The following is a 27499-nucleotide window of genomic DNA, read 5'->3' on the forward strand; positions in this document are numbered from 1 at the left end:
GCGGATGGCCTAAAACTGGGATGTTGTACTTGGCTAAAAACGTCTTGACAGACAATGCAGTGTGAGCCGCCGCGTTGTCTTGATGGAAAACCTACGACTTGTTCTTCTACAAATCGGGTCGTTACTCTTTCACGAAGTTGAGCAAGCACCTCACGGTAGTAATGTTGATTAATTATAATCGATATTTTCATCGGTTTTAGACGTGGACAGGGCGACCCGGGCGGTCATCATCTCCGACGTCTTCTCGGCCATCTTGGAAACGCTTGAACCACTCAAAAACTCGCGCACGTGATTAATATTCATCGCCATAAACTTCTTTTAATAAAAGATAAGTTTCAGTAGCGGTTTCACCAAGTTTTGATGTGAATTCGTGTGTAGTATCATGTTTTCGCGCAAAATGAAACTAACACCTCTTACACAAACGACGTTTCCGGTCAGACAGATTTCTCTACAAACACGTGAAGACGCTGCAATCGAAAGAGAAGGCTTTACGCTGCACAGCTGTCGGTCGTTAAGATTTGGCGCATGCATAGTTCTTCTGTAGCAGCATCAGTCTCGTTATTTAATAGCTACACCTCGTATTAGATATTTGGCGAAGAATTGCGGATTATAATAATTTGGGAGATGGTAGATATTGGAATTCTCGCAAGATTCAGGAGGAGTTCGTTAGGAGAAAGTTTGACTAAAATAAAAGATTGAAGATTCACCTTGGCAAGATCTACCAAGTAAAAATAACCTCGATGAATGGAATAAGTCTGTGAATAAATTCAGAACAGTTTTGATTTCACAGGATTTTTTTGGTTAATTCCACAGTAGTACTTGCATCTTTTTTTGCAAAAAATGAGAAAGAGAATTACAAAGAGAGAGGGAGAGAAAAACGAAACCATTCATTAGAGGAATGACGTAATTAACCCGTTACTTCCGTTTTTTACTTATTCTATTGAAGACTAACCTAATGACCGTTTATTTCACTTTCATTATTGTAACTAATTTAAAAGGATAAAAAAGAAAAGCTTTTTAAAGGAAATGGATCCTCTAAAAAAGCTGAGTTCTATCAGATCTAACCATTTCCAGATAAAGTCTTGCTCCACACTTTGATTTCCTTGGAAGATTCCTTACAAAAAGAGAAAAAAGAAGTGAACTAGTGCTAGAAGTCAAAGGTCAGCAGCAATGAACGTGGCCTGCAGATTCAGTAGAACAAAAAGGGCAAAAATCAAGTCCTAAATGGAGCTTAGTATAGCTAATTGAGCTTCAAAATTAATTCTTTGCTCAACTATAGGTTTATGTTTGTTCAAATATGTGTGTCTGCTTGGGGGGTGCGGGAGCTCTAAGCTCAAAAACAGATCAGGAAACTGGTTTTTTCATTTCCTTTGCAAGATGGCGCTCCAAATCCACTTACCGGAAATACTGCATTCAGTTTTTCCTTCTAAAAAAATTCGTTCCAAAAGAATTGAAACATTTAATCCAACGCAATTTTAAGGCAGTTATGGACGCGGAAAGCTACCTTCAAATGGATTAGAGTGTTGTTTTTATTCAACGAAAATTTATGAGAATTGCTTAAAATTAAAGGAAAAACCTTGTTTTCTTATAATAATAAATTGTTTATAACTTACAACTTACCCCCACACTTTAAAAGAGCAGAACTGAACAGACGCTGTCGACTACTTAAAAGACCCAGACGACAGATCAAAACTCTCTCTGGACAACAAAAGACTAATTTATACTTCTATTTTGAAACCCATCTGGGCGTATGGAATAGAGCTGTGGGGTTCAACCAAACGCTCCAATTTCCAAAGGATTCAATCTCTACAATCTTCGAACTATCGTAAACGCTCCATTTTATGTCTCCCAACCTGGACTATACACACACTGACCTTAACATTCCTTTTGTCACACAAGTCGCTGAAAGCACGATACAGAAAACTCCACTTCAACCAGCAGTCTCATATAAATCCTATAGCTAAAAATCTTTCTTCTAGAACTCTTCTTGATAACCCGGACAAGACGTCTTAAAAGGCAGTGGCCTCGTGATCTCCTCCCAAGTGAAGAGACAACCATCTAATATTTGGTAGTGTTATCACTGGGCAACCTCTCCACTCGTTACTTATCATTTGTTACTCGGTTATCATTGTTACTTATAGCGCTAACGCGCTGATTGTAGCATAAATAAACGCAAAAAAAAACTTACAACTTTTCTTCGTTAGAAAAACAAAAAGGCACGAATTTAGTCCATCTACAGAGTTTTACTTTAAATTTTCATAAAATGTTCATTAAAGAAATGGTTTTCTTACGATCGAGAAAAGTGTATAATATTATCCAGGAGAACCCTACCACTTTTAAAAAAAATATTAATAGTTTTTACTATTATTAAAGATTTATTTGTTAATAAAGTAATTTTAGAAATTTAAATGCAAATGGCGGCAAACAATTTCTGATTATTGGAAGAGTAAGATGACATTATTTAATTTGCCCCTCAAAAAAGTATTTTATAGTTAGTATTAAACTTGCTAAAATGTAGTTTGCAGCAAATTTTCTCTTCACTACAGTAAACTTTCTCAAGTTATTACAAAAATTAAATAACAAAAATTTAGCGTTGAAGTACCAATTTATAAATTTCTAACTGTACGAAGAACCATTTACTAAAACCGAAGACGATTATGGCCAAATGAATAAACTGGAAGTCGTGGTTTTAAGGGACCGCAAGGTTACTTGCTCCTCTGTCAGCAACTCCTCATTATTCTGTGGATCACCACTTCATTGCCCGCTTTCCTTTAGGAAATCTTTAGATTCTCAGGAAATATTATAGAGTCAGCTAAATATTCGGGCAAGTATATGATTGTTTCTTTATTTTTCTTCCTTTTTGGTATCTTTTTTTTTTAAAATTTTCTTCAAAAAAACTCTTCACTTAAAGATGTATTACAAATAATATTGACTAGCACGAGGCAGTTGTCAGAGGTTGGTATAGTGTCATCAGGAAATTCAAAAGCAGGAAAAAGGTGGACTGATCGTGTGAAATAGAATAAAAGACAAAATTACTAAGATTTTAATGGACAGCATTAACACTAACTTAGGAACGAGTGTAAATTACAATTAAACTAACTAGGGTAACCTTACTACTCCTAAATGTCTTGGCTAAACTGAATGACTAGTAGAGTAACGACGTGTACGAGGTGTCCGCTATTAAATAACGAGACTGATGCTGCTACAGAAGAACTATGCATGCGCCAAATCCTAACGACCCACAGCTGTGCAGCGTAAAGCCTTCTCTTTCGATTGCAGCGTCTCACGCTGTTTGTAGAGAAATCTGTCTGACCGGAACCGTCGTTTGTGTAAGAGGTGTTAGTTTCCTTTTTGCCGAAAACATGATACTACACATGTAGTAGAGCAACGAATTGTCCTGAAATTTCACATCAAAGCTTGGTAAAACCGCTACTGAAACTTCATCTTTTTATTAAAAGAAGTTTATGGCGTTGAATGTTTATGACGTGCGCGAGTTTTTGAGTCCCAAATTTAAGGAAATCACCGCTGTTGTCTCTCTGTTTTCCTTTGAACTGTAAAAGTTTTCTAGAGGGTGGCGCTGTGATTTTTAGGTAGGTTGCTAGATTTACTGTAAGTCGTTTTTTTAAGGAGTATTCCTGTTAAAATTTAATGAAGAAGAATTTATTTTGAATGTAGACATATATATTGATTGGAAATGAAATAAATTTATTGGAACAATGACTACAGCAATAATACAAAAAAAATGAAGCCTCCGTAATACGGAAGAATTCAATTTATACTGTCAAGAAAGAAACAAACACACACACACACACACACACACACACACACACACACAAAAGAAATAGGAAATAAGGAAAAACAAGGAAATGGTGTGGAAAGCATGTGAATGGTGATGCAAAGTGGTAGGTTTATTTTTCCATAGAAATTGAAGTAAGCCAACGCCACTTGCCAGCTTTTCCTTAGTTGTGGCTCTGTCTATTCAAGCGATCAGCATGAGTGCGTCTTTGTTTCTACTACTTCTTCCACTTCTTTCTTTATCAAACCTTCTGTAAAGTTTTCTTCTTATCTTACAGTAGGAAAAGAAAGATGAGTTTTTTTACATTGTAAACACTCCATACAAAAAAAATACGGAAAGATGAAGGGTATGGTTTAAGGCAGGCAATGCAACAAGATGTCTGTTGTATTCAAATAAGATGCCAGTTGCTATCTCTCTCTTTTTGTTGCATATTGAGTGCATTTAATAAATAATATATTTCTATTGTTAAGAATTGTTGTCATAAAAAAGACAGGAAGTGACTTTCTAATGTGCACATCATTTAAAAGTGTGTATGTGCCGTTCTTTAAATAAGTTGGCCACCCTGTGAATATCTACATCTTTCTTTCCTCCTTAGAAGCAGCACAAACAATTTGTCCTTTTGACTCAACATATCACATAATATAGCCCTTTTATTTATTCTTCTTTCTTTATTCCCACTATACATATATGTATTACAGCAGTAATGTAACATCGAGTAAATATATATGTAAAAGTTCAAATGCCCTTCTTTTACGAAATAAATGGCACCTAACTATCTACTTTAAAAGTATTCTATTTCTTTTTTGCTCTTCTTTGAGGCGAAGAAGCAGCAATTTTTAGGGAAATAAAAATTCAGAGCCCTTTCAGAAGTGACGAAAGGAAAAGAAACAATGCAAAACGTCATCAATATTTTTACTTCTTTGATAGGGGCTTTTTCTGTACGCTAGCTTGTGAACTTGTGGCCCTACCGACCCAAGCTTGGGGTTGTATATTTTACGACCTCCCAACTGTAACCGTAGGAACCGGAAACAACATGAATTTGTATTATCCACCTGACTGAATCATCTTAAATAATAAATATTGTTAGCTGAATCTACAAAGCTTTTATGTATTTTTCTTGTTGTTTATTTATAAAGAAATGTAAATTCTCCACCCTTTTGTGTTGCGGAAAAGTTATGGGGGAAAAAACAATTTGAATAATTTAGCTCTCATTAATATTTTCTCATAAAAATTTGGATTTCATTGTCGTTTTCTAGTATTCATGTTTCAGCTTTTGAATAAAAATTACCTTAAACTGTAGCTGTATCTACACAAATTTCAGCAATACACTGACGTCACAACTAAGAGTTGATGTACCACAAATAATTGCGTTTACTACAGCGATTTCCACAATATCCGGCTAGAGTACCAGCTTGCAATTATTTTAAGTTAATAAGGGAACCTCTATCACTGTTTTATTTTCTGTTGGTAAACATTTCAGTTAAGTTAAAATACTTAATGAATTGAGAAACATCTGTTTTTCCCAACGGCCTTGGAAAAAGTGATTTTCTCATTGTTCACTCAAATCAGTTAGCTAATCTATATCACCTTTTTAAATTATATTTCCAGTTTATATTTTACATTCATCTGTGTAGTTCATTCAGGCTCATACAATTTTACAAAGAATTTCATACAAAATTGAAGTTTTAATTAATCAAACAATAAAAGCTAGGACATTGACGAACGACTGACGTGGAATCCGCTCACACGATTTAAAAGGCAAGAACTAAAAATACGTTACTATTTGCTAGTAAGACTACTTTGCCGGACGATCAAAACTAACACTAACCAACAAAGTACGCATGTAGAACATACTACTGAATCAGTTCTGGACTTATGAAATCAAAATACGGGGTTCAGGCAGGCTTTTCGATCAAAATCTACCGTCTCCCAATCATTAAAATCCAAATTTTTTCCCCGAATAACTAATACACCCCATAATAATCTTAACGTGCGATTCATGAAGAACTTCAATATCATCGTCGCTACAGTTTAATTCTCATCTCTCTCTGGCCATACTAATCCATTAATCCATCAGCTCTGATCTCATCATCTTCCCATCAATCCCATTCGATGTTTAAAGCGGCGCTGGTTATGAAATGCTCACCTCTGGTTTCCCCTGATGACAGCTCATCCCTTGTTGTAAGTCTCTATGGCTCTGCAGTTGTGTATTTCAAATAAATTAAAGAATAAATAAAATAAAAGTAAAGACATTTTAAATAAACTAGCCTTAAAATGTTTCAAACAATAATATACATATTTATTAATATTTATTATGGCGTTATTAATTTATTTGAAGTTATATTTGTATTTTAAATAACTTAATTTTTGTCCTTTCTTTTTTGATTGCAGGAAAAAGATTAGGTGTAATTTGTGCGGAAGTGTTTTACGATAGCATGATAAGACTTCCTGTTCTAAACATATACTCCCGGAAGTAACCCTCTTTATAAGTTTTATATTTAAACTTGAATGCAATGGCACCACCTAACTTGAAGAGAAAACGGGATAAACAAAATCTGCTGACCTTGTTGAACAAATGCTCTAGAGTTGTTCCTCTACATGAGGCTCCAGAATGGGCACGGAGTTGTACAGATAGATAAAGAAAAAGCATTACGGGTACGGGAAAAACAACAACCACACTGGGGGGAGAGAGAACCTTAATAAAAGTGTTGCAGCGGCACTGGGGGAACCAAACCCGGCCAAGAATGGCCACTGATCTCCCAAAAAGGTTTCCCTAATCAGTACCATGTACTGGGGCTGTTCTGAATACTTGAGGATAAAGTGTGGGTTTAGAATGAGTGGGATTTATCCAGCTTTCCACTCTGATCGGGTAGGCAGAGCCACCTATCGCTTACTTAGGGGATCAGGGATGTACATACCTCTCCCTCTCTAGGACCTCCGCCTCCAACCAAACCCTCTCACAGCCTCCACATCCTTCCAACAATAAAACCGTCCATTCACCACCGACCACCTTTCTATGGGTGGGTTAATTCAGGAACCGGCCTGTATTCAAGGCGTTGGTTCGATTGGTCAGCTAATTGTGAACTAGAGGGGACAATGAGAAAATGTCGGCTAGGAGAGGTTGAACATCGTGTAAACTGGTTAGATCAATTCTAGAAGTCAGACGGGAGAGCTCTTAGTCACGGGTGTTGTCGGTGTTCTGACTAGATAACAAGCTTTCCCTGTTTTTGCTGTAGTTAGAGGATTCCCCGCCCGGAAATGTAATTAGCATTTAATCCTGGCCGATGAATTACCCCGATCAGAAAGACTTAATCTTCTGTCCTTATCTTTGTTTTAATACTTCCCTGATAGTCAAAACTACTTCCGTCAACTTAGTACGCACTCTAGGATGTACCACCAACTCGTTTGTTATTTCCATATGAAAAAAACAATCGTACCTATTTTAGATCTGCGTATTTCGCCCTTTTTGAGGAATTTAGACCTCAGAAAAGTGATTTTTTGGGTGTTGGAAAAAAAACCCTTGGGATACCCCAAAATATTTACAGTGACCACTAAAAGGTTCAATTTTGCACAGACCAACCGTGGTTAGAGTCACTAATGTGAACTGAACACACACACACACATTATTACAGAATCCAAACTTTTTTAATTATAGACAACATTGGAGTATCATAAATCCATCTAGTTCCATCCAAAATGACACTACCGAGAGTTATGTTTTGAAACTAAAATCACAAAACGATTTGTCTACCAATCAAAAATCATGTTATTGTTACCAGTAATTGATACCAAAGGAAGGTGTCCTACAATCTTTCGGCGAACGAAGAAATCATATCCTCTTTCAACCTATCTACGAGGGTCGTTTGAAAAGTCCGTGCAAAAATAAAAACTACTTAATTTTTTGGGGTAAACCTCCTTTTAGGCTTATACACTTCGTCCAACGCTGCTCTAGTTTGTTGATCCCTTCCGAATAATAGGATTTGTCCAAGTCTGAAAAATAGCCATTCGTTTCTGCAATCACCTCCTCGTTTGAATAAAATCTTTTTCCCGCCAGCCATTTCTTCATATTGGGGAACAAATAGTAGTCCGAGGGAGCCAAGTCTGGAGAATAGGGGGGATGTGAAACGAGTTGGAACCCTATTTCCATTAATTTTGCGACCACAACTGCTGAGGTGTGAGCTGGTGCGTTGTCATGATGGAAAAGGACTTTTTTGTGGGCCAATCGTGGGCGTTTTTCTTGCAGCTCGGTTTTCAAACGGTCCAATAACGATGAATAATATGCACCTGTAATAGTTTTACCCTTTTCCAGATAGTCGATGAGGATGATTCCTTGCGAATCCCAAAAGACAGTCGCCATAATCTTTCCGGCCGAAGGTACGGTCTTCGCCTTTTTTGGCGCAGATTCCCCCTTGGTAACCCATTGTTTAGATTGTTCTTTGGTCTCAGGAGTGTAGCGATGTATCCATGTTTCATCCACAGTGACGAAACGACGCTTAAAGTCCTGCGGATTCTTCTGGAACAGCTGCAAACCGCCCTTGCAACACTTCACACGATTTCGTTTTTGGTCAAGCGTGAGCAATCGCGGCACCCATCTTGCGGATAGCTTTGCCATGCCCAAATGTTGATGCAAAATATTATGTACCCGTTCATTCGAGATGCCCACAGCACTAGCAATCTCACGCACCTTCACTCTTCTGTCATCCATCACCATATCATGGATTTTATCAATGATTTCTTGAGTAGTAACCTCGAACAGGGCGTCCAGAACGTTCAGCGTCACTTGTGCCCATATGGCCACTCCGAAAATTTTGAAACCACTTATAAACTGTTCTAATCGAAGGTGCAGAGTCACCATAATGTTTATCAAGCTTCTCTTTAGTCTCCTGAGGCGTTTTGCCTTTCATAAAGTAGTGTTTAATCAACACACGAAATTCTTTTTCGTCCATTTTTTGAAAATCACTCGACTTCCTCGATTCAAACGAATGCCAAACACAAAGAAAAAGACCGATCTGGCTGAAACTTGGTGTGTGTTCTTCCAAGAGATGCTACTAACTAAACATAACCTCGATACGCGCCAGTAGTGCTATCTCTCTGACTTTGCACGGACTTGTCAAACGACCCTCGTACAAGAACAATTCTAATCGTAGTGAAAGAGTCTAAGAAAAAATAGCGCAAGCTCAAGGAAATGGACTTAAAGTTTAAAGTTACAAAACAGGATATCCGTGGAAAGTAGATTACTCTTAAGTGTAAGATTTTCAAGAAGTAAGAATTTAATACTATTTCCGCTTCTAGTAACCAGAATGTTAAAACTAAGTTATCGCTTGGTTATTGGAATTTATTTACATGAATGGACAGTGTTGTGAAATTAAATGGTAAGTTTGTATAACTTCGGAAACGTGCCTATCCTTATTATTTCCATCACCACCAAATGGGATTTAAATGTAGAACATTTATAGTTTTATCACAGAGTTGGTGACTTTAACTCAGTAAACTTCAACTTTTTATTAAATTAAAGTTTCAAATTAAGTTCGAATAAAAGTGAATAAACATGGTTAAAGAATTCAATAAGAAATAAAATCATCCAAAATTTGTGAAAAAGTTGAACGTAGACAGCACTAAAATTTGTAAAAGGAAATTAAATGAAATTTTTACACCAAAATCAAATCATTGATTAAATATTCGAAAACATCATGGATTTTAATAACATCAAATATTATTTAAACTAACATCAAGGCCAAATAAAATGTTTTACGGTTTTTAATTTTCATAAGTCTGGTTTGACTAAAAGCAGTAATAAAATAATTAAAGTAACTAAAAGAGGTATAAAATCTATTAAAAAGTGCTGGCTCTCTAATAAAAATAATAATGCAATAAATAATTACTAAATATTCATTAAATTTTTCTTTTGAATTTTAATTAAAAAAAATAATAAAAAATGAATACATGAAATACAGTCGACTCTCGATAATTCGAAACTCGATAATTCGAACTCTACAGCTGCTAACTTCGGTAAATCGAAAAAATGCAGTGTATTTAGATACGCTCGATAATTCGAAATCCTTTTCTTAACAACAGAGGGAGAGAAGGCTCTATAATTCGAACGAGGCCGCATGCCCCTCTTTATAATTCGAATTTTCCCTAGTAATGTTTACTTCTCATTTTCCGCTTATTGTTCATTTCCTGCGTAATGTTTCCCTCCTTCCAGCCCAGTTTAACTTTACAATTCTCTTTCTTAGTTTGTCACGATGGGAAGTACGTCTCCCTTACTGTGTCCGACAAAGAAAACAGTATCGTGGCCATGAAAAGTGGTTCGAAAAAAAGAAGATATCGCCAAAACTTTCAATATTCCACCATCAACGCTTTCTACAATTCTAAGTCACTGACTAAGTCAAGCCACATTGTAACAAAAAACTGTTCTTCATTTTTTTAATTAGGTACATGTTTTTTTTTTTGCGTTTATTTTTGCTACAATCAGCGCGTTGGCGCTATAAGTAACAGTGATAACAGTAACAACAGATAACAGAAGAATACGAGTGGAGAAGTTACCCAGCGGTAACACTCCAAAATAGGCTATTAGTCGCTCTCTTGACTTGAGAGGAGATCACGAGGCCACTGTCTCTTAAGACGTCTTGTCTCCGGGTTGTCAGGAAGAGTTCTACAAGAAAGATTTTTAGCTAGAGGATTTATATGAGATTGCAGGTTGAAGTGGAGTTTTCTGTATCTTGTTTCAGCAACTTGTGTGACAAAAGGAATGTTTAGGTCAGTGTGTATAGAGTCAAGTTGGAGACATAAAAAGGAGCGTTTACAATAGTTCGAAGAATTTTAGATTGTAGAGATTGAATCCTTTGAAGATTGGAGCGTTTGGTTGAACCCCACAGCTCTATTCCATACGCCCAGATGGATTTCAAAATAGAAGTATAAATCAAGTCTTTTGTTGTCCAGAGAGAATTTTGATCTGTCGTCTAAGAGTCTTTTAAGTAGTCGATAGCGTCTGTTCAGTTCTGTTCTTTTAAGTCTAGTGTGGGGGGGTTCCAAGAAAGTCTTCGGTCTAAGTAAAGCCCAAGGTAGCGGGCAACGTTCACTACTGGTAGAGGTGTTAGGTTATAGATGACTGGAGGAAGAGTAATGCGTCGGAAGAGTGAAGGTGATATTTTGAGACTTGGTTTCATTAAGTTTAATAGCCCATCTCTTGAACCACTGTTCTAAGGAGGAGAGATGTGACTGCAGATTTCTGTGAGCAAGTACAGGATCATGATTAGTGGACGGGTACATATGTATATTATTATTTATTGAAATGTTAATTTTTTTTGTTCTTTTTTGTCGTTTTCATTATTTTTACTTGTTTACTTGAGGCTGTATATGTCTAAAACTTAGGTAAGCTCATACGTATTTTCAATATACAGTGACTCCCATTAATATTGGGACAGTACATACAGAAGTTAAAAATTGACGAAAATTAAAAGTGGCACCCATTTATTCAAATTTTTATAAATTCATTTCATTTTATAATTACTATTAATTAAATAAAAACTATTTAAATAAGTAAATAAAAATGTTTTGGTAGATTAAAAAAAATATATATAATAATAAGTGCAAATTCTACCTCTCATAAATATTGGGACACGATTATAATTTATAGTTTGTCCAAGGTTTTGCCCGAATATTTATACAATTTGTAAATATATACCTTAAGCATATATTCAATATGAAATTAATAATTAAATTAGTTTATATAAATCAAGCCAGGTGTAACATGTCGCGCAAAAATACAAATACAACGATTAAACAAAGAAAAATTGTAATTTCTTTGCACAAAGACAATAAAAAGTGTTAGAGAGACAGAAAAACTGATCGGACCTAAAACATCTACTGCGTGGAACATCATTCAGCGTTACCAAAAAGAAAAAAGAATTGTTTCAACCCCACAAAAAGGCCGTCCTCAACTGCTCTCTGAGAGAGAGCAGCGTTATATATTAAAAGAATTAAAAAAGATCACCGACTTAGTGCTCCAAAACTTCAATGTGAAATTTTTGACATGTTCAGAGAGCAAAAAAGGAGCAGAAACTGTTCGGAGAGTGCTAAGAAAACTCGACTATCATGGTAGAGTAGCCTGGAAGAATCCTTTTGTCAGTAAGATAAATAGTGTTAAGAGAGTGAAATTTGCCGAAAAATATTCCAATGTAAATAGTGACTTTTGGAATGATATACTCTAGCGATGAATCAAAATTTAATGTTTTCCAGTCAGATGGAAGGGTTATGGTCTGGAGGAAAGCGAATGCTGAACTCGAAAAGAAGAATTTACAGCCAACTTTAAAGGGTTTTAAAGCTCCACCTCCGGGTGGAGGTGGGTCAGTTCTGGTTTGGGGCTGGATGTCCGCATCAGGATTTGGAGAATTAGTGTTTATTGATGGAATGATGCACAAAATGGTTTATAGTAATATATTAAAATATAATTTGAAAAAAGTGCCCAAACATTTGGTATTTTAGGGTCTTCTAAATTCTACCAAGATAACGACCCCAAACCTACGGCTTGGGTGATACGTCAGTGACTGTTATACAATTGCCCAAAAGTAATCCAAACCTCTCCGCATTCACCAGATCTTAATCCCATTGAACATTTATGGCAATATTTAGCCAGTGCTTTAATAAAAACGAGTAATATCTAACAAAAATGAATTAAAACGATGTTTCCTGGAAGAATGGGAAAAAAACACCACCTGAATTAACCAAAAACTTGTTTCACCTATGCCTGATCGTTTGAGGGCTATTACATAATAAGAACTCTTAATAATTCGAATTTTTTTCCCCCTTCTTGATAATTCAAACTTCTTGATAATTCGAAGTCTCGATAATTCGAATTTTTCTTGTAGTCCCTTGGATTTCGATTTATCGAGAGTCGACTGTATTATTACTTTCATTTACAAATAATTTTGAAGTTTTACTTCATTAAATATTTAAAAAATAAATAAATAATAAATTTTATTAATTAAAGTACTGGCCATATTTTATTATTAATTAAGAACTCAACTTTTTTTTAAAAAAAAACTTTTCTACAGATGAAATAATAGTAACTTTTAGTTCTTCGTGTATTAAAGTATAATATTGTCAAAAATATTAAGAAATTTGATTAGATAGTATGGAAAATTTTGTAATTATTACATTATTATTTACAGAGTTAAATATTTACGTTATATAAATTATACATATATATTTTTTATACGATTACTGCAGTCACAGTATTTCTCTGCAATCACAAAGAATTATTATATTTTGTCACGTGACTGAGTAAACAGGAGAAATTTATTATTTATTTAGTTTTCTTTTTACTCTAATATAAATACATTTTTCTTATTTATTGAGCTTTTTTTCCCTCCTCTTTTTAAGTAAGATTTATTAATTCTTGTTTTACTGTTTAAAAAGGCTGTTTGCAAATGAAAAATAATTTTATTTTCAATGAAAATATTCAGTGTACTGACACTTCTCTGAAACTAGAGTACGATTTGCTCCTTCTTTTAAGGTCTTTGCTCCTCCAATAAGGATAATGGGATGTTCAAGGTGATAATTTAAAATAACACTAGCAAAATATATAGTCGCCATTTGTTAAAAAGAAAAAAGAAGGAGTAGAAGTAAAGTAAAATGTTAGCAAAAGAAAAATTTAAAAGATTTTGGTCCCAGATAAAGGGGACATAATCGCTGATTTATCTTCATTTATTGTATCAGCTAATACAGAATGAGATGTAAACATAATTGAAGTTGGATTCTTTACAACAAACTACCTCTTCTAAGGGATGAAATTCAAAAACCAGTGAGGGATACGATAGCGGTCTTAACCACTTTTAAAAAAATGTGCAACCAAAAATTACTTTTCTACACCGCTTGAAGAAGATGATTTGAAAACAACAGAACTCACCAAAACAGCCGTTTGCCAGGCTTCAGGTGAACAAAGAAGAAGTAGAAGTCAAAGGATATATCGTATGGTAAATGCAAAGAAATCTAATGATGTTTCACGAAAGCTGTACGGAGGAGTAGGCTAGCTTAAAGACCAGGTTGTTATAGAGAAGGCTAAAAGTTTTACGAAATTCTACAGTGAACTCTTTTACCTTTAAAGAAGGTTCATATTGCTTGGAAGTGATAAACCAATGGTTGGATTCAATAATGTGAATTTGAACTCACAAACATATTGAATCTAAACTCCCTTCAATCAAGTAATGAACTTGAAGAATCATAAACCCACCACAATTCCATCCAAAATTGCAGCTTCCAGTTCTATTATTTTCTGTATGTAAAAAAAATCACAAAACGCAGCTAAACTTATTTCAGACTTCGAATTGTCCATTAATCACAGTAAGCCGCGAATAGCAAAGAACAAAATAGTTTTGTTCTTTGAAGTTTAAACTGATCGAAAAAGAGATTCTTAAGTTATAATGTGTTTCATTCCTTTGGAGCAATCTTGTGGCAGAATTTGCAAATTGAATCAATGCCCAAAATACTATTCAGGACTCTCTAACTGATGAATTGATCTACGGAAATGAGTCTAAGCGAGAGTAATTTGACTTAAGCCGGGAGATTGATTACAGTCACAATGCAAATCAATCGAAAAATTGTTGTGAATCAATTCCTTAATTGTTTTATCAAAGAATGTTTTATAATTCTAATAAACCTTAATTATTAATGAAGCAACAAATTAAAAAACATAGACATATGGCACATAAGAAAAGTACATCTAAATTAAATTTTTTTATTTTTCTCTATCTAAACAAAGAACAAAAGAATAATTTTTTGAGATAAATTAAAAAAAAAAAATCATGCGAACTGACCGTCCGATTTAGGTACAGGTGGCTTCCTTGTGGCCCAATTTGTCCTAATACTTCTGTTCCCTAACCATTGGCCATTCATTGCAGCTATTGCACTTTCGGCTTCCTGTAAAAGTAAAAGAAAATAAATGGTTACGAAATAGTTTTTATAAAGAGAGTTGTAAAAAGATGTAGTAAATAAAGTAAGAAAAAAACCAGGACAATTTTGGTTATATTTTTCCTTTTTATAAAAAAAAAAGAGAGAGAGAAATGAAAAGGAAGCTGTCCAAATCAGGAAGGAAGTTATGAAGACATGGAGGAAAAGGATACTTGAATAGTGGTGGTATTGCAGAGCTCCCTGCTCTTCCTGGGAAATGATGGTTGTAATGTTACGAATAGTGAAAATATTTTTATGGAACTCTTTTCTCGCAGCATCTTACACAATTTTTCCATCTTTTAATATATATAACCGTACAAAAAAAAAAATATATATATATAAACTGCTCCACAAAAAAAGTGGCGCACTTTGAAAAAAGCGTTTATTTTGTGTTTTATCACATTTAGGGGAAGGATTATTAGTTTTAATTGTTTTCATAAACTGTCAGGGAACAATTAATCGAATGAAGGCCCAAAGTTTCTTGTAAATAGAGAAGCAATTCCTCGTTTAATCCCCTTCGGTCTTTTTGTGTAAACAACAACGTGAACTTCACCTCAACAGTAAATAAATTTATTGATCTCTACAGTTGCGTTTCGACTTTTTTCAAGCTGAAAGCATTGCAAATTCTCAGAAAATGGTGTTTACTGCAGAGCAAGTGGCCCGTATTATTGCATTAGTTGAGGACGGACGGAGTCAGCGGTACGCAGCACGAACGTTAGGGTTGCCTGAGACCACCGTCCGTAGAGCCATCCATCGTTACCGGGAGACAGGCCTCTGCACTCGCAGACAAGGTTCGGGTCGACCAAGAGCCACAGGAAGCACTTGATGACCGATTTATTAGAATTCACACTCTGAGAAATCGTACATCAACTCCTTCTGAAACTGCTCAAACACTGCTTACTATTCGTGGAGTTTCATTCAGTGCCGAAACCGTACGAAGAAGGCTCGCTGAAATGAATTTACGCCCTAGGAAGCAAGCCACAGGACCATTGCTCACCGTAGACCATCGGAGAGCCCGTCTAGAGTTCGCTAGGGAACACCGCAACTGGTCTGAGGACGATTGGAGAAACGTTCTCTTTTCAGACGAGTCCCGTTTTGCTCTCTACGCACCTGATGGGAGGCGACGAGTTTACCGAAGGCCTGGGGAGCGCTACGCTCCATGCAATACTTCTGGTAGACTACCATTCGGAGGTGGTTCAGTGATGGTGTGGGCTGGGATTTCTTTGGGGGCTTAGACTGAGCTCCACGTGTTCAACACGGCAATTTTGAATGCAGATTTGTATGTGAGGGAAATTTTGCAGCAATATGTGACACCCTATGCACCATTTATTGGGGAAAATTTTATTTTTATGCCAGATAATGCCCGACCACACACTGCCGCCTGTGTTGTTCAATATCTACAGGATACTAGCATTCGTATTCTGAGATGACCAGCACGCAGCCCGGATTTAAATCCAATTGAACATCTTTGGGATGAGCTGGGTAGGCGATTAAGATGGAGAAATAATCCTCCCAGGAGCTTAGAAGAGTTGCGAGGTGCTCTGGTGGAGATATGGGAGGAATTAACACAAGATTTCGTGAGAAATTTAATAAGGAGTATGCCGAGGAGGTTGGATGCAATAATGCGAGCAATACACGTCACTAAAATTCTTTTTCTCCTTTTTTAATCAGAAGAAATACTTTTTTTTTCCAAATTCATTTTTTGCCGAGAAGTACTTTTTTGTTAAATTAAAGGTTTTCATTTCTTTTAGATCATTTTTTATTTTATTTTAGCCCTCCCGTAACTTTATACTTCTTATATTAGCTAACTAAAATAAAATGTAGAACAAAAAAGTTACAGAGAAAAAAAATAACGCATTTTTAAAGTGCGCCACTTTTTTTGTGGAGCAGTGCATATTACAACTGATTTAAGTTTAACTATAATAGAAACGCTGAAGCTATGGAATGTTCAATGTTAATGAAATTAAATTGAAAATGGATTAATTCCATTCTCGAGGATTTTAGAACGGAAGAATCCCATATTTTTCGTCAAAAAGTTGTACGTGACAGGTAGATAATCTAGCAACTAAAGTTGGTTAACTATTTGAACCTGAAATTATATTTTAACACGATCACAATCTGGATCTAAGTATAACCAGCAGGAGTATACAAGAAAAAGAGGATATCCGCCATGAGTAAACTAAAAATCTTCTTTGAACTTCACAGGAATTTTTCTGAATGTAAATTTTGAGTTTGTTTCTAAGAATATATTTACAAATCATTTATTCAAAATGATCTCTTTCAGTTATTTAATAAATTAAGTAATTACCGTGTTAGATTCTAGGATAACTCAAAGAGAGAAGAAGTGCATCTGGAGGATGATAATTTGGTATAAAGCCGGGAAAACTGCCCAAACGTCTTTCAGACAGAACTAGTTGAGATTATGCCGCTGAGATTTTATGGTAACTTCAAGACAGAAGAAATGCACAGCTGCAATTACTTGCTTCTATCTTTGCACAAGAAATAATTTTTAATTATGATTAGCAGCTTAATCATCTTCATAAACAGATTCAAAGGTCACAGAAGCTGCATCTATTTTGGTTGTAATGTGACAAAGACTTGCTAACCAATGAATTTCACGATGAGATATTGGTGCAAGGATTACTGTTAAAGAATTGGCTGAAAAGTGATGAGATAGGAGAAGCCCAAATTGAGAAACTTTGCCTCCATCATCGTGTGTGAGCAGATTGAAAGATGAGATTATAGACAAAGATTTGTCTAAGAAGTTTACCCATCTTTGAACTGGAGCAAACACGCACATGGATAAAGTGGGTTTGGTAAAAAAGAAGTTGGGCAGCTATATCAAAATGGGACTACGAAAAGTGCATGAAGACGACCGACGGCAGAAGATGAGAATGGACGTGAAAGTAAAGAGCCTCGCGGACTAGATCATAATATGGGTTCCATAGACGGAGAGCAGGTTTCCATTTTGTTGGCGGTTATATAGCGACCACCTTTTTATCCTAAGATGTAAAGCCATAGTGTGGGGCGAGTGGGAGGCAAAATGCGGCCATCTGTATTTCATAACCTCATCACTACTACAAACACAAACGCACTACTTGTATATATATATTATATATATACACTCACTTAGCGCGCTTCTGTTTTAGAGAACAGTCTCCCTCTATTCTTTTATATTTTTAGTATATTCGTGAAAGTCCCACCTTTATTTTACTATTCACACGTGTGCTCGAAAGATGGTAAGAGAAAATTCGAGCTAGAAGCTGCCGGCAGAGTTTTTACTTAACATGGTACAGCCAAATGTGTGCAGCAGCATCATGACTTGAAGAAGACATCTGATAACTTAAAAGCAGCTGCAAAGTTCAGCAACAATAAGACAGCTGAGACACACTCAAAAGAAGAAAATTGATATAAAACTGTAGCTCACAGCTGAGAGATGCATAGTGAAGATGGAAAAATGACTATAATGGTGAAAAACGTTATACTATAACGTTCACGCAAAACAGCTACCATTTGCACTACTTAAGAACTTATTTTATAAAGTCGTCAAGATATTTTTTTGGTGAGTAACGTAAGGTAATCTTTCCATTCGGTGTTTTCTACGTAACAAGTTTTATGTTTTGTTTATATAGTACATATAAAACAAAACTGAGCTTAACAAATACGCTAGTAAAAAATAAAGCAAACTTTTAAGGAATTCGGTGTTTGTACAAAGAATATGGGCGTCTAAAAAAGCTTTGTCTAAAAGCACACAATTCTGTAGGTCCAGAGTGAATGTTACGGATGTTGGGGTTGTCAGAATTGAAAGCTATTCGTGGATAGATCCTTGAAAAAGTAGACCGATTGTCCTACAGGATTGTAGTGGTAGCAGTGGATATTTTCTAGAGATAGGTGTCTAGTCCGGGATGTCAGCTGATGATTAAGTATGGTGGGCCTCTTAGGCGGTAGTTGAGGAGAACAGCCCTTAGAAATCATCGAAGCGAAGGTAGAAGCGAAGTTCCGGTTCAGAACAATCTCCATCTTAGCTCGTAAGAGCTCTTTTTGACTAGGAAGGCTCAGTATAAGCAACCTCTTTTAGACAAGGCGTTCCTTGAGGTCCTGCTTAAAACCAGACACAACCTAAATCACGCAAGCCGGCATTATAGCCACGTTGAAACTAATTAAAACAATTCACTGTCAAATTTCATGAGCAAGAACTAACTACTTGAAAAATTTACAAATCGAATCATAACAGATTGCAAAGGGACTGGCTATAAATCTGGATAACTGTGACTTTAATGGCCAATTTTTGTTCACCCTAAGATATCATTGTTTGTACACAGAACTTTTGTGACTACTGTAAAATGTTAGCATGAGCAAATACGAAAATTATTTCTCAGAGTATGCCTAAAAGTGCACAAGGCCCAAACAGTTGCACTACATATCTATTACTTTTTGGAAACTGTATGTGAATAAGTGACGTAGTTAGGTTTTGGTTACTCAAAGGGGCGCTAAATTCTCTTAAGTAGAAGTGGTAGTAACCGTGTTGTTTTGGAATGGATGACAAATACTTCTGATTTGTCGATAGCCTAGGCGTCCAGACAAAGCTTGAATTCGCGTAGCGCACAAATTGGACCTCCTCGGGTAACTTGAGACTAAGCACTTCCTGCCCTGAGGGGATCCTACCCTTCAAAGTTCAAATAGCATTTACACTGATAGTGCTCACTAGAAACATACTTTCGCAGTTCAAGCTCATCTCCATGTTCATGAACATGCATATATTTTTAATCTATTATCTACGTTATTTATTTAGCGAATTGTAAGCGATAAACAGTTTCAGAATACTCAGTAGGATATATCTTAAAAATAAATAAATTGGGCATTAAAGAAAAAGGAAACTGGAGTACAGCTTAAAAAATATGACGGTGAATTATGACAGAATTAGAGAAATTAATCTATAAACCAGGAGTATTTATAATAATGGTGGTGAGGGAAGGCAGAACACAAAAAAAATGGTCTCCTAGGTGACGAGCTGAGCCCAAACAGAGCCCCAGTATATGTTTGCATCGTGCGGACGGGGGTTCTACTTGTGAAATGGGTTTCGTGCGTCCTGTTATCACACGTCATCTAAAAGCTCTAATTATATGAACTAAATAAAAAAAAAAGCAAAATAAAAAGTGGGTAAAAAAAATTACATAGACTTTAAAGGACGCCATTGTAACAGCGCGCCATCTAACAAGAATTATCGTTAATTCCTTTAAATAAGCACATTATTCAATATTATGCCCCAGCTTAATATATACATAATTCTAAAAAATCAATCTGAATACGTCCGTAAAATATGCTCATAAATTTTAGCCATTATTTATCTGCTGCAAAACTTAGATTATGCTTATTTAGATTTTAGAATTCGTGTTAATAAATAATAATTAATAGTTAAAAAGTTCATTTTGCATCTATAAAAAGTAAATCTAGCAATCTGTACCAGATTCCGATTTGCTCATGTGATCTGACAAGAGCTTCAAGACAAAAGGATTTCAAAAAATATTTAAATTCTATGCCGACTCACGTGGAACCCACACACTAGACTTAAAAGACAAGCAATGACGAAACGTGCGAAACTGCTTTACAGACTACTTGGACGACGCTCTAAATTGCCCATTGAACTCAAACGTTCTATTCTCAAACCTATGTGGACTTACGGATTAGAGCTGTGGGGTTCAGCCAAACCTGCAAACATACGGACAGTGCAGACGTTCCAATCAAAACTCCTCCGACAGATAGCTGTGACGCTCCCCTTTACGGTGACTAACCTCACTCTTCACAACGACCTCATAGACCAACTCGCTAAGACTAAATATCAAAAATTCCATACTGCTCTCTCTACTTGCTCAAATCCTCTTGTACAGTCTCTCGCCTCCTCTGACATCCCTAATACTCCTCGCCGACTGAATCGCCAGTGGCCCCGCGACTTCCTTACAGTCTGAAGAACTAAATCTGTACTCTCTCCTACTCATATTCTCCTCCTCACATTCTCCTATAGAGAGTGCTACCGCTGGGTAGCTTCTCTCCTCCTGCTCTTCCCGCTCCAGTTCATCTCATTCACCTCCTATTTACTTATTGTATATACTGTATACAGATTGTAAATTACAAAATAAATTACAAAAAAAAAAAATCTATTCTGTTAAGTTTATTGGACAATTTAAACTTGGTAGAAAAAATAATTAATATTTACAATTAGGTACATTAACAATGCAATTCAATTAACAGTAAAAGTTGCAGTTAAATGAAACAAAAAATAACGGAAATTAATAAAAAGGAAAAGGAAGCAATAAAATAATAATAAAAAAGAATAAAGTTAATTACATTATTATTGGAAGAACTACCGGACATTCATTAAACTTCTTGTGTAAAGCATTATTGGAGGAATCATTTTGGTTTTTATAATGTGGTTTACTTAGTTTCCTTTCTAAGCTATTGATATTATCTATTTTTTTTCTTTAATATCCGTTCCTTTTCTTAGAAGTTATGTGTTAGTATAAGGCAAACGTTTTGCTACAAGATGTAATCTTTTAGAAATGTAATTCTTTATCCTAAAATTCACCACTTCTTGTGTCGTATTTTAGGGACATTCACCTGGAGCTTAGTAAACTTTTTGTAACTTAGTAACTTTTTGCCTTTGATACTAGGGTTTGATTTTTTTTGTTTTATTGAAAATTATTATTTTTAGCAACTCTCTATTCCTTCCCCAAAAAGTAACATCGGTAGGGAGAGATATTTACGTCACTTGTTGGTAACTAAGGGAATCAATGAAGGTGAATGAGTTTCTATAGCAACATGACGAGATGAGACGGGATACAACGGCAGCAAAGAGAATCATTTGTTGACTTTAATTCTGAATCAGTTAGGGAAAAACTGGCTCAATCACAGTCGTAGATTAGTAAAAGCAACTGCGAAACACTTGTGATTCGAAAAATACTTGTTAAGTTTGTTTTATTTACTCTTAGTTCAATTCATGTCAAATTTTCCAAATAGAGCCCACTGGAAATACTTTGCGGCCAACTGGAACTAACATGCATTAGCAGAACTAACGCAAAACGTATCCTTATTTATTTTTAACCCTACCGTGTTGCCCTCAGAAGAACTGTGACGAAGAGAAACCAATAATAAGATTGGCCAGATGTTATTCCAATTTTTAGCGCAGCGATCATTATGGACAGTTGATTCTTTCTTATATCTTTGCTATTTCTAAATCTTGGGCCTATCAAACAACTCTGTAACATAAATAACTCATAAAAATGGGATCATAAATGCATCCACAGCGAATCTATTCTAAATTTGACGATATACAGGGTGTTCATTTTAAGACGGCTCAAATGCATTTCATGCTTAAACGGTTAATCTGAGCAAAAAATGGTAGAGGAAAAATTTGTAGCCCGTCACCTCTAGTTTCAGAATATGTGACTTGATTTTAGATTCCTGCCAGCATACGCGGCTGACGCGCGACCAAAAGTGAGGGTTTGCTGTTGACCCCCATTTTCATATACACAGTTTTAAAGAGTATAAAAAGTAATGAAAGAAACCGGAAACCGCAATTCGATATTTTCAAAATTAAAGATGCTAGGCCATTTCAAAATCTGGTATTTTTAATCATATTTCAATTTTTTTAACTTGTTATCAAAGAGAAAGAAGAGCACGCGATAGGTCATTTTTATGTATTTTTTCATCCCCTTTCTACTAAAAATATTGCCAAGGCTGTAAAGCTAGTATTGTTCTCAATATCGGGAAATAAGTCGTTTTCCGAGTGATTTTTCTAAGAAAAATCAAATGTTAAGAGCTTTAGATGTTCTCAAACATACTCAAAATGGCTAAAAAATAATTTTACATCTGTTACAAACAAGAAGGTTTAATAATTATTTGGTAATTTTGGGAGAGTTGCGTTTAATTACCAAAATAATGGGAAACCTCCTGCCACATATTTGAGAGATCAATATCTTTCATGTAAAGGATCAAATTTATTCCTTAATTTATCAAATAATGCACTTTTGCAGCATGAACTGTGTCTTGAAAGGTGCCTCCTCAGACTCGCAAGCCAGGTTAGCCAGGAGGTTATCAACTGCTCTCTGTATCTGAAGAGGCACCTTTGAAGGTACAGTACATGCTTCATATGTTGAGTAAAGTGCGTTATTTGTTAAATTAACATGAAAGAAATTGATGTGGCAGGAGGTTTCCCATTATTTTGGTAATTAAACGCTATAGGGGTGGCTTAGGACAAAGTCCATCCCTGTAGCTTAATCTGCACCAGGCAAATGGCAGCACATTTCCAAATGTTGTCGGTTAGTGACTGCAAACGATCCAGGTGTTTTCTATTGAGCTGCGGCTCTAGGATTGCTAGTATATTTAAAAAGGGAGTGAATGCTGAACCTACAGCGCGATACATAGGTCCTCCAATTATGCTTCAGCAAGAACCATCTGAATTCCCTCAGATTCTAAATTATTATTTGTTAGAAGCAAATATTTGAATTAATTATTGCCATTAATAAATTAATTATTAGAGTTTCTTTAAAAAAATATTTAATTATTAATTTTCTTTCTTTAATTCAGCATCTCATTCAGTTATCTTTTATTGTTTACAAATTGAGAAAAATAAAAGATTTTTAGTTATAAAATAATTAATCTCTTATCATAAATAGAGTTCCTTGGATATGAAAAGTAAGGCTGTGGTGACGCTGACATTACGTGGCAGGTGCATGCCATGATATTAGTCATACATCCATCTGGTGCTGTCACGAAACATCTTTATTTTGGCGTTAATGGTGATTATTATCTGGATAAACGTCGCTATGGGTATGACCATAAGTTTGTTTGGGAAAAACCAGAAGTTCTTATAAAAAGTAGAAGACCCTGATCTGTTTGTGAAGCTCAAAAAAAAGTATGATTATCTTTTTTAACAATTTTCTTATTATCTTAAAATACTCCTCTTTTTTTGGGCGCTTCTTTCGAGAAGGAAACAAATAAAGAGGATACTATTCTGAGTCTTTTTTGGTTTATGGCTTTCAATATTCCGAACGCACCACACTCTGAAACATTTTTAGGCATCCGCGAGCCTGTAAAGAATCAACAAAGTGAAGCGTGGAAAATAAAAAATAAATCTTCGTAAGTGTAAGGTGTTAATTTCATTCTAGTCTAGTTTTTAATAGTAATTATTTGTGAAACCGTAATTTGTATTTCTTAATATAGCGTTTCTATTTATTTCAAATAATAAATTTAAACACCCAGTCTTCGGGGAGAGACTTCCTCCGCTTATTTCAGGAGCCACTATGTTCTGGAAGGTGTCACCCCGACAAAAGTGTTAATGGTCGTATGAAAGTTCTGTACATAATTATGTATGTATATAGGTTTTTATCTTTAGATTTTACCAGCAATCAACGTAGTCCGCTACCTGGGCTTTACCTTGACAGAAGACTTACATGGAATCCTCATACTCGACTTATACTCGAGGAGAACAGAACTCAACAGACGCTTTTGACAACTGAAAAGACTACTCGATAACAGATCAAAACTCACTCTGGACAACAAAAGACTTATATATGTAAGTTTATTAAAGCTAGTCTGGGCTTATGGCATCGAACTGTGGGGTTCAACTAAACGCTCAAATCTGCAAAGGATCCAGTCCTTGCAATCTAAAATTCTTCGCTCTATAGTAAACGCTCCTTTCTACGTCACCAATCAACCCATTCACACAGACTTGAACATTCCTTTCGTCACACAAGTTGCTGAAACCCTGTTACAGAAATCTCTATCTCATCACAATCCACTTGTACAACATCTATCTTCAAGAACATTTCCAGACAATACTTCTAGGACAGTCTTCAAAGACAGTGGCCTCGCGATCTCCTCTCTGATCAAGAGAGTCAGTAGAATGTAGAATGTTTTTGGAGTGTTACCGCTGGGCAACTTCTTCACTCTGATATGTGTGATATGTTGCTTATTGTTACCCTTGTTGCTTATAACGCAAAATGCGTTGATTGTAACTAAATATATAATTAAAAAAATAAAAAATCTTTAGATTAGGTTATTAATGTGATGCGAGGAATATCAAGTACTCCATCACAAATCGCGATAAATGTTAGTAAATTTAGAGTGAGTGAATTGTAAGGATAGTGGATTCTCAAGCCAGTAGTTGCTATAAGCATTCCGTTACAGTGAGACTGACTAGTTAGTGCCGTTCAGAAGCATTGTCAGGTGCGAAGGACCTTAGATGTTGAGCACCTTTAAAGAAATACATACAAAAATTTTAGAAGTTCTTAAAAAATGATTGAAACGTAAGCTCAACTGAGCAATATTTCACTTATTTATCTTATCTACTATTTCGGTGAGCTGTACATATTCAATATTATATTTCTAGAATATCTTTATATACAGGGTGTTCATTTTAAGACGGCTCAAATGCATTTCATGCTTAAACGGTTGATCTGAGCAAAAAATAGTAGAGGAAAAATTTGTTGCCCGTCACCTTTAGTTTCAGAATATATGACTTGATTTTAGATTCCTACCCGCATACGCGGCCGACACGCGACCAAAAGTGAGGGTTCGCAGTTGACCCCCATTTTCATACACAATTTTAAAGAGTATAAAAAGTTATGAAAGAAACCGGAAACCGCAATTCGTTATCTTCAAAATTAAAGGTGCTAGGCCATTTCAAAATCTGGTATTTATTAACCATATTTCAATTTTTTAACTTGTTATCAAAGAGAAAGAAGAGCACGCGATAGGTCATTTTTATGTATTTTTTCATCCCCTTTCTATTAAAAATATTGCCAAGGCAGTAAAGCTAGTATTTTTCTTAATATCGGGAAATAAGTCGTTTTCCGAGTGATTTTTCTAAAAAAAGTCAAATGTTAAGAGCTTTAGATTTTCTCAAGCATACTCAAAATGGCTAAAAATTAATTTTACATCTGTTACAATCAGCTGGTTCGCTATTGTTCGCGTCAGTGTGTTTAATTTTTGCTCTTTAAACTATTAATTATTTTGAAGTGTTTTAAGTGACTAATTAATGTTAAATTGTTTTTGTTTTATTTACTGTTATTGGATCTTTTGTTTGACATTGAAGTGAGATGAAAATTTGACAATTTTGTAAATAGTTTAGCTTTAATTAATTTAATTTTTTTCTTAGGTTAGGTAAGTTATTTTGAATTTAAAAAAAAAAATTTTTTTTTTTTTGTTAAACACCTACTCTTGCAGAAGAGGGAAAGAAAGTGATTACAGTAGAGCTTAGACTATGGGTCTAAGTGATACTGATATGACAGGGTTTTCTACCTCAGGAGACGAATCCACCGCTTCCTCTCTTAATAAAACTAAAAGATCGTCACAAATGGCGAATTTATCTCCTGGGAAAGTTAAATCAAAAAAGCAGGGTAAGAAGAGCTCTCTAGTAGCTTCAACGGCTCAAACTCGTCTGCGAAGCTCACACCCCTCTCAGGCTTCAACTTCGCAGCAACAATTAGTACCACCACAACAAGAACAACATCTTCAGTTACAGCATCAGCACCAACAGGTTCAGCAACAACAAAGCCCCCTACAACATCAACAAAAAGGCCAGCCCCAACTACAGGAAGTAGAATTTGTCTCCGATTTCGCTACCCATAATAAGTTCAGTGTTTTGCCTGAGGTTGGTGACTCATCTATGAGTGACCACAAGCCACCGCCCTTATATATCTATAAAATCAATAATTATATTGGTCTGAACAACGACCTCAGAAACCTAATAGGTTCTGACAATTACTCTTGCAAATCGAGGCTTGAAAACATTTTGGTATCGACAAATACATCTGAAGCCTACAGGGCAGTTGTTCACTATCTGAACCAAAATAACATAGAATATCACACCTACCAATTAAAGAAAGACAAAGCATTCAGAGTAGTCCTGCGACATATTCACCATTCTGTTCCCCCACAGGAAATTCAACAAGAACTACAATACATAGGATTTAAGGTTAGGAACATCACCAACGTTCGTCACCCCTTAAATAAAAATCCATTACCTTTATTCTTTGTTGACTTGGAGCCAGACTCCAACAACAAAAATATATTTAATGTCACCAGGCTGCTCAACACCGTGGTTAAAGTAGAAGAACCGCACAAAACGAAGGAGATAGTACAATGCAAAAGGTGCCAGCAGTACGGGCACACGCGGGCTTACTGCCATGTGGCGCCCAGATGCGTTAAGTGTGCAGGACCTCACCTCTGGGATCAATGCAACAAGCCACCAGATACTGCTCCAACATGCGCTCTCTGCTTTGGGCCGCACTCCGCTAGCTTTCGTGGTTGTGAGGTACACAAAGAACTTCAACGAATCCAGCGAGAAAGGCAGATTGCTCGTGGCCAAAGGACTCCCTCAAGGGCACCTGCTCCGATCTCGAAAATACCAACACAAAGGGATTTTCCTACACTCCAGCAGACTACAGTGCAAGGGCCACCCCTACAACAACAGCTACCTCAGCAGCGCCGTTCTTACCAACCTACTACTCGAGGACTACCCTACTCGGAGGTCGTGAGGTCACATCCTTCACATCAACATTCACTTCATACTCATCAAAATTCACTTCCTTCTCAACTTCCAAACTCACAGCCTGACAACATAACAACAGTGCTAAACTCATTTTTCCAAAGATTTGAATCACTTCTTACTCCTCTAGTTAGCTTACTAAACACTCTTATAACTCAACTTCTACCATGCCTCAAACCTTAAATATCCTTTCTCAACATTCATTA

At 35.8% G+C, this 27499-nt stretch overlaps 1 protein-coding gene across 7 annotated transcripts in view; it reads right to left on the minus strand.

The window, feature by feature from the left end:
- Window positions 1-27499, minus strand: part of LOC141460300 (nucleolysin TIAR) — a 1257025-nt gene that overhangs the window by 151315 nt on the left and 1078211 nt on the right. For all 7 annotated transcript variants that reach the window (XR_012461847.1, XM_074140191.1, XM_074140188.1 and 4 more), the window contains one exon: window positions 14614-14716. Coding sequence is in view for 6 of the 7 variants with exons in the window: in XM_074140191.1 (XP_073996292.1) it covers window positions 14614-14716 (103 nt within the window). In the remaining variant the exon portion in view is untranslated. The remainder of the gene's footprint in view (window positions 1-14613; window positions 14717-27499) is intronic.

This window comes from Rhodnius prolixus, unplaced genomic scaffold (assembly GCF_049639745.1).
Source record: "Rhodnius prolixus isolate KJV_2025 unplaced genomic scaffold, Rpr scaffold_6, whole genome shotgun sequence".
In the NCBI taxonomy this organism is placed as follows: domain Eukaryota; kingdom Metazoa; phylum Arthropoda; class Insecta; order Hemiptera; family Reduviidae; genus Rhodnius; species Rhodnius prolixus.